The 7642-nt window shown below is 56.0% G+C and overlaps 1 protein-coding gene across 1 annotated transcript; it reads right to left on the reverse strand.

Annotated features, from left to right (window-relative positions):
* Positions 1 to 210: 210 nt before the first annotated feature.
* On the reverse strand, positions 211 to 6564 carry CEACAM16 (CEA cell adhesion molecule 16, tectorial membrane component). Its single transcript, XM_055311220.1, has 5 exons — positions 6528 to 6564; positions 4907 to 5251; positions 4285 to 4560; positions 2936 to 3214; positions 211 to 751 (listed from the first exon to the last, which is right to left on the reverse strand). The coding sequence occupies exons 1-5, from the start codon at positions 6562 to 6564 to the stop codon at positions 216 to 218; spliced, it is 1473 nt and encodes a 490-aa protein (XP_055167195.1). The 3' UTR covers positions 211 to 215.
* Between the last annotated feature and the right edge of the window lie 1078 nt (positions 6565 to 7642).

Consider the following 7642-nt stretch of genomic DNA (forward strand, 5'->3'; position numbering starts at 1 on the left):
TAAACTCCCATCATTAGCCCATTTTCCCAATATAGTAGCAGAGACAATATCTCCTGTGTTTTAGAGTCTACCCATCTGCAGGAAAAAGGATGCCCTACCCTCAGACTACGTCTCCTCTTTTAAAACCTTCAGTCTGGTGAACCTCTTGTATGAGAGAGAAGGCACAGAAGCCCCCTGTAGTGGCCTTCAGTCTGATGGAGGAGGCCTATCTACCCCTAGTCTAGGTCATCAGTTTGATGGAAGAGGAAAGAACTCCATTTGGAGATCCCCAAGTCGGATGGAGGAGACAAAGTCCCTTCTTTCAGTGTGATGGGTAGGCATATCCACCTCGATCTATGTTTCCCAGCCTGTGGAGGAGGCAAAGCCTCCTCTTGGAAGCCTCTATCTGAAAAGAGACCCCCTCTGCCCCCTCTGATACACTCACGGGCCACCTGCAGCTCCACTTCCAGCGTCTCTGTCTTGCCCTGCAATGTGACGGTCTTGAGCATGTAGCGGCCAGCATCCGTGAGGTTCAGCTTCTGCACCAGCAGTGAGCAGTTGGCGAAGCCCACTTCCCGGCCTGTGTGTGCGGGGCCTGCGATCCAGTTCCCTGACGGCAGTTGGCTGAGCAGCCGGTTGGGCTCGGAGGCAGGCCCGCGGTACCAGGCATAGACCAGCAGGTCCTTGGGGTAGCCCTGTACGGTCAGTGTCACGTCCTGGCCCTCCATCGGCTTGGTCGGCACAGGCACAATTGTCATGGCAACTGCTGCCGCTGAGGAAACAGTGAGGGGGCTGGGTCAGCCTGGCCTGCACTGGGTATGGCATCCCCCTCCTCCCCTCAGCTGGCTCCTCCATGCCTCCCCACAACTGGCTGGTGCTCCCCCCGTGCAAGGTGCTGGGAAGGAGACAGAGGAAGGAGCTGACTTGTGTGATAGTGGAGGTCGGTTTTGTATCCCAACAATGCCTACCAGGGAGCTGTGTCTTCCCCCTTGAGACTGGGAGACCCCAAAGGATGGGAGCCATCACTCCCCCATTAGACTAGGAATTTCCAGCCCTTGGGGGGATATTTCTCCCATTTAACTAGATGACCCTAGAGAGTCAAACCATGTCTCCTCCATCAGATTGAAAGTTCCCAGAATACAGGGACCATGTCTCCCCTATCAGATTGGGAATTCTAGAATATGGGGGGCGGGGCATTGTATCTCCCGTATGAGACTGAAAATTCTCAAAATATGGGGGCCCTGTTTCCCTTACCAGAGAGTTGAGACTTGTATACCCCAGGCTGTATCTCTTCTATCAAACCAAGAGGTCTCAGAATGTGGGGGCTATATAGTTTCTTATCAAATCGAAAGATTCCAGAGGGTGGGAGGCCATGTCTCTTCCATCAGATTTAGAATTCCAGATTATTAGGCTGGGTCTCTCCAATCAGGCTGGGGACCTCAGAGGTTAGATGGGAGCATGCCTATCTTATCAGACTGGAAATTCCTAGAAAGTGGGGGGGCTTGTACTCCCCCATCAGATTGGGAGTAACGCAGAGGTGGGAACTGTGTCTCCCCCCATCAGACTAGGAATTCTCAAAAAAAAAAAAAAAAGGACCATGTCTCCTCAAGACCACATCTCTCCCATCAGAGTACCAAATCTCCCCCAAGTGTGGACTGTCTCCTCCATCTGACTGGAAGCTCATTGAGGGCGCTTGTCATGTCTCCTCCATCACTGCTTGAAAGTCCATGGAGTGTGAGGCATTGCCTCTTCACTCTGACTGGCAGTTCCTTGAATAAGGAAGTCATGCTTCCCTATTCCAGGATCATCTCTCTAAGAGCAGAGACCATATCTCCTCCATCAGATCAGAGTCTCCCCCAGATGGGGGCAGGGTGGTTTCCTTTTCCTCTGTCTCTCCCTGGCACCTGCCACAGGGTTGCTGACAGTTTAGGAGGCCCTTGGGGGCACTGTACCCACTCCCTGCACATACCTGCACACTTCGACACCCCCCATCTTGGCCTGCACGGGCAGGACTTGGGGCAGCACCTGAGGTCATCTGGTACACCCCCCTGTCTCTTGCCAAGACCAGCTGCCCCAGGTGGGGTGGGGCAGGAGGTACACTTACCTCTGGGGATGCCATTTCTGCTTTGGGTGAAAGAGTATCCACCCTTTGGATGAGACCCAGCCTGTTAGTAGGAGGGAGGGGGAGGGAAGGAGGGCAGGACTGTTCCCACTGTCCCTGGGGGATAGTGGCCGCTTGGGAAGGAACCAAGGCAGAATTAACGAGGCCTTCATGTTCAAAGCCACCATCCCCAGGGGATGAGAAAGTGTCCCCTGAGGATCCTGATAGCTCTCAAAACACCAGCTGTGTCTATACTACCCCCAGTCCCCAGGCTGTCTAAGGACAGGGGCAAGGCAATGCCTCCCTGGCTGTGTTTTTCCACTTGCCAACAACTGGCTGTGATTTTCCGTTTGTGTATGTGTGTGTGCGCCTGTGCATGTACACACACAGTCATCTGGGCCAGATCACTGCATCGTCTAGTTGGCTGCACAGAAGATCAGCTGTCTGCGTGGAGGGGATGGGCCAAGGCCCTTGGCAGCTGTGGCGGGCTGGATTTAGAATGGGGGGGGGCGCTCACACAAAGGGACGTCTGAATGTTTTCCCGCTCTGCTCCTGCACAGTGTGGACAAGGTGGCTCCCTTCTCACGTTGTCACCACTCAGGGAAGAGTCTGATTCATTCTTTGTTTTCTGAGTGACAGGATATGGGCTGTCTCCTTCTGTCCCCCAAATGAAGAGGGGAGGACCACCGGACATGCCACTTTGTCACTTGGCCAAAGGATGGGTTGAGAATCTCTTAATTTCCAATGATCTGGTGGGCCAATGGTGCCCTAACTGTTGGAGGAGTGGCCAAACCTTCACGGTCCACCTGGGCCTCCATGGGGGAGCGGGTGGTGGTCAGGCTGGGGGCGACTCACCGGTGAGCTTGACCACCACTGAGGCAGATCCGGAAAGCAGGGTCTTGGGATTCTTAGCAATACACGTGTACGTGCCCTCCTGGGCCGCTGTCATGCTACTGATGTTGAGGTGGTCTCGCCCGTTCTTGAGGGCACGCCCGTTGAAGGCCCACACGTACTCGGGCTCTGGGCAGGACTGGGACACACACCACAGGGTGAGGGATGTATTGAAGTCAAGCTTGATGGTACAGCCTGTGCGGGCAGTAGAATCCTGGAGGATGGCCACGCGTTCTGGGCCAACTGTGGGGGCAGGAGGGAGAGAGACACGGGGCAGTAGAGGGACAGGCGAGTCCCTGGCTTCCTTTCCACCAGGCTGGGCCCCTGGGGACTTGTGGAGGGAGGAAGCTCTGGTCTTTTCTGGATCCCACACAGATCTCTAACTTGCTCTAGGATCCCGAGAATCACTTTCCCCTTTCAGGGGATCTGTTTTCTCTTCTGTAAAGAGAGGGTGTTGGGCCAGACCAAATTTCAAGATATTTTTGAAATCTATGGCCCCATAAGAAGAAGAAGAAGAAGAAGAAGAAGAAGAAGAAGAAGAAGAAGAAGAAGAAAAAGAAGAAGAAGAAGAAGAAGAAGAAGAAGAAGAAGAAGAAGAAGAAGAAAAAGAAGAAGAAGAAAAAGATGACTAGACCATCAGTTTCTCGTAAGTCACTCTAAGAGTCTAGAATTCTAGGGCTCCAAGGGTCAATGCTTCTAGTCAATGCAAGAGTCAGTGCTTCTAGGTTCTAGGATTCTAAGATTCTAGAAATCTATGTTTCTAAAATTCTAGGTTTGGGTGGCTCTAAGATTTTAGAATTCAATTCTAAGGTTCTAAGAATTTCTGCTTCTAGAGTTTCTAGGATTCTCAGAGTCTAGAATTCAGTGCTTCTTAAATCCAGCATTCCCTGGTGGTAGGATTCTAGGCTCTAAGTTTTTCTACATTAGCGGCCCTTGCGTACCTCTGTGATTTATTTGCCCCGGATTCCACACTGCATATCTGCTGCCCCTGGGAATGACTCCGTGCTTTGGTTACATTTTTAAATTTTACCTCCCCTCCCACCCACCACTCCCTTCCCGCCTCCCTTTCAAAACCAACCAGTCCTGTGTCCTTTCCTGCAGGTACTGCTTCAGACTGAAGGATTATTCCATTTCTAGGGTGGTTTTTTGTCCTTTGGCGATGGGTCAAGTGCATTTTAAGAGGGATCCCTGGCTCCTAAGCCCAGCTCATCTACTGACCCACTGTGTGCCCTCGGGTGCCCCCTCCTGGCCTCAGTTTACCCATCTATGAGATTTGGGCACTGGGTATTTCTAGTGGGGCCAGGAGGACTCACAGTACACGGTCAGGTTGATGGGCTCGCTGCGGCTCACACTGACCGGGTTCCAGACCTCACACTGGTAGGCTCCAGCCTCCTCCCTGCGGATGCCATGCCGGGTCAGCACCCGGCCATCGGGGGACTGGCCAAGGCGGATGGCGATGGGCAGGGCTTCGCCATTGAAGAACCAGCGAACCTCAGCGGGGCTGGGGCTGCTGCACATCAGGCGTAGGGTGTCTCGGCGCTCCACCAGTGCCGTGTTATTGGCCATGACCACGGGCTGGGCCAGGATCTCTGTGGGGCAAGAGACAGAGGGGGAGGGGGCCGGGCACTGCCTGCTTCCCCGGCCACCCCCCCTCCCCAGGTCGAGGGACATGGCTGGATCCTGGTGGTGTCCCTGTACCCCGCCGGAGGGGCAAAGAATGGGATAAGAGGTAATCCTGAAAGCCGTCCTGAAGGAGGTGAGCATTTTAATTTTATTGTTATTTTGTCTTTTTTTTTGGTTTTAAATTTTTACCATTTATTTATTTATTTATTTATTTATTTATTTATTTATTATTATTTTTTTTAATAGAGGGACTGGGAAGGAGGTGGGAAGGCTGGCTGTGGCAGAGGGGAGTCCGGGGCTGGGGTGTCTCACCATAGACCTGCAAGTGTCCGTAGCCCACCTCCGTCTGCAGCTGCCTGTTGAGAGTCTGCAGGATGTAGGTGCCCGAGTGGCGGGGCAGGACGCCCTGGATGTCCAGGCTGCCATCGGGGCGCACAGCCTCGCGCCCTGTGTGGGCCGGGCCAGGGGTCTCGTCGCCTGTGCTCACAATGTAGCTGGCCACCAGGTAAGTCAGGCTGAGAGTGGGTCCCGCGTACCAGTTGTAGGCAAGCAGCTCCCCCAAAAGCCCGTGGACGGCCAGCGTCACGTTGTCCCCCTCAGCTGGCTGGGCGGGCTCGGGGGTGATGGAGATCTCGGCCCCCACGCTCAGAAAAACGGCTGAGGAAAAGGAGCCAGAGGGCCCGGATGAGGCCGGCTTGACCACTGCCCCCGTTCAGTGAAGGAGGAGATGTGCTCTCCTGGCACACGTGTTCCTGGTATACAGTAAGTGCTCAATAAGTGCTGGCCAGGTGCAGGGTCTGGAGTGGGCCTGAGGATTGAATTTGTCGGGCCATGCCAAGAATCTGGCAGAAAGCCTTGCACACGAGTGCGTAGCACGTGCTCAGCCTGCAAGAACTCTGGATTGCAGGGGGCCCAGAGGGTTTTCCCGTCCTGAGAGTCACCAGACCGAGGCTTACACAATCAGGCGGGCTCATCTAGGCCCCCGCTCAGCTCTCTGCCTCTCCAGGTCTGACCACAGCAGAAAGTAGGGGTGTGATGAATTGACTCCACCCCTTTCTTTTCAACCCCGACAGATAAGCCCCAAACCTGCCTAGCTGGTCAGGGCTGCTTGGGTTGGAATTGTACGTGTGCATGTGCATGTGCGTGTGCGTGTGCATGTGCGTGTGCGTGCGTGTGCGTGTGCGTGTGTGTGTGTGTGTGTGTGTGTAGGCCTGGAATGGGTGTCCATGGCAGTTCTCAGGGAAGAAGTGCTCACATGCCTGGCCTGGTTTCTGGTACTTTCCAGACTGCTAAAGCTAGGGCTAGGGGTGAGTGCTCTGGGTGTAGCACTCGGCCCTGCTGCTACTGGCTGTGTGACCCCGGCTGCTGGCTTCCCCTCTCTGAGCCTCCGGTTTCTCGTCTATGAAGTGGAGGGTCGTGAGTGGGCCTCCTGCCTAGGGTGGTGGTGAACACACGGGCAACGTTACCAACAGCTCCCGTGGCACAGTCGGCGCTAGCCAATGTGGCTTGTTATGACCTTCAAACGACCCTGTGAGTTTAGCCCGTTTCATAGACGGGGAAATAGGTCGAGAAGGGGAAGGCACCTGCCCAAAGCCACATCCCAGGGAGAGGCCGAGCTGCTGGCTAGAGCTCACCCTGGCCAAGCTTCCATGGCTCAGTATGGCTCTGCCACACCGAGCGAGCGAGCAGGATCAGTGGCTCCTCTGCTTGAGCTCATGCCCTGATTCCAGAAATCTCTGAGGTCCACCCTACAAACCTCTCTGGGTGGCCGTCCCTGGCCAGCCCCATGCCGGGTGCCTCCTGGAGGAGCAAACGATGCCCTCCCTACACAGCATGCTGGGGTGCTGGGTCCCACCTTCCCTCTCCCGGTCCCAGGGATCCCCACCCTTCCCCCCAGTGGGCTGAGGTTGTGGGGGGCTCCATTCTCGCTCACCACTGAGGAGGAGCCAGCTGCACCCGGTCACAGCCATCTTTCGCCCCCAACTTGGCCTTGAAGACGGCGGTGGTGGCGTCCCAGTGCTCCGAGGCCCTTCCTGGTGGGGACCTGGCTCTGTCTGGCGCGGGACCTGGGAGGGTTCGGTGATTTGGAGCCGGGGGAGATCACCTGAATTTGGAGGGATCGAGTCACCGAGGATCTGGGGCCCCATTTGGGTACCAGAGCGGGTGTGGCAGGCACGGGCCAGGGGCCACGACCCGGCCAGGCCTCCTGGGGCGCTGCCTAACCTTCTTTGTGCTGAGGGCCCGGGTCTGGTACCAGGAGAAGAACCAGGTCGCCAGGGAGGAGGAGGAGGCGCGGGGGAAAGATTTTAGGGCAGTTCTTACTCGGGGCCCACGCCTCGGCCTCCCTGGCAACGTGGGGGTCACTGAGGAATAAAACCAGCGACTGTCGTTTCCTGGCTTTGGCACCGTGGGTGACCGTCAGCTGTCCTTTCAGGGGATGTCCCCCCAGGTGGGCACTGTTTGAACCCCTGCTTGCAGAGAGGGAAACTGAGGCACCGGCCACAGGCTCTGACTTGCCCAAGGTCCTGCAGGGAGAGGGAATTTGAACCCTGTTCTGTGTGCAAAGCTACACAGAGAGAAGGAGGCTGGGCAGCTACTCACTCTCTTTGGGGCTCTGCTCCCACCGGCCCCCGTATGGGGCTGAGAAACCCACATTCCCTCTTCCCTTCTCGGCCTTGACAGCCCTGTCTGTCAGGTGTGCGCGTGGAGAGTTTGGGGCCAGAGAAGAGTCCGGGTTTGACCTTGGCTCTGCACTTGGGCGACGCGGGGCTGGAGGCAGCCCCTTGCTGAGTCTCCGCGTGCTGCTCTGAAAAGCCGGGATGGTGGAGACCCTGAGAGCAGTTGGTGAGCTGCTCCGTGTCGGGCCTTTGGCCAGCAGCCGGCAGACGGGCCCCGAGGGTGAGGTCTGCTTGGTGTTACTATTATTAAAAGTGTAGGCACCGGACCTGGTCCACTGTCCCCTACCTCCATGACCCGGGGCAAGTCATGGAACCTGCTGGGCCTCAGTGTCCTCATCTGTGAAATGGGAATGATGACAGCACCCACCTT

The sequence above is a fragment of the Nyctereutes procyonoides genome, unplaced genomic scaffold, assembly GCF_905146905.1.
Source record: "Nyctereutes procyonoides isolate TBG_1078 unplaced genomic scaffold, NYPRO_anot_genome, whole genome shotgun sequence".
In the NCBI taxonomy this organism is placed as follows: Eukaryota; Metazoa; Chordata; class Mammalia; order Carnivora; family Canidae; genus Nyctereutes; species Nyctereutes procyonoides.

Excerpts from the sequence above, each read along its gene's own strand:
- CEACAM16 (XM_055311220.1), bottom strand. The coding sequence starts at position 6,564 with ATGGCTGTGACCGGGTGCAGCTGGCTCCTCCTCAGTG. Across the intron at positions 5,252-6,527 it reads CAGCTGGCTCCTCCTCAGTG|CCGTTTTTCTGAGCGTGGGG; the intron begins GTGAGCGAGAAT and ends CCTTTTCCTCAG. Across the intron at positions 3,215-4,284 it reads CATCAACCTGACCGTGTACT|TTGGCCCAGAACGCGTGGCC; the intron begins GTGAGTCCTCCT and ends CTGCCCCCACAG.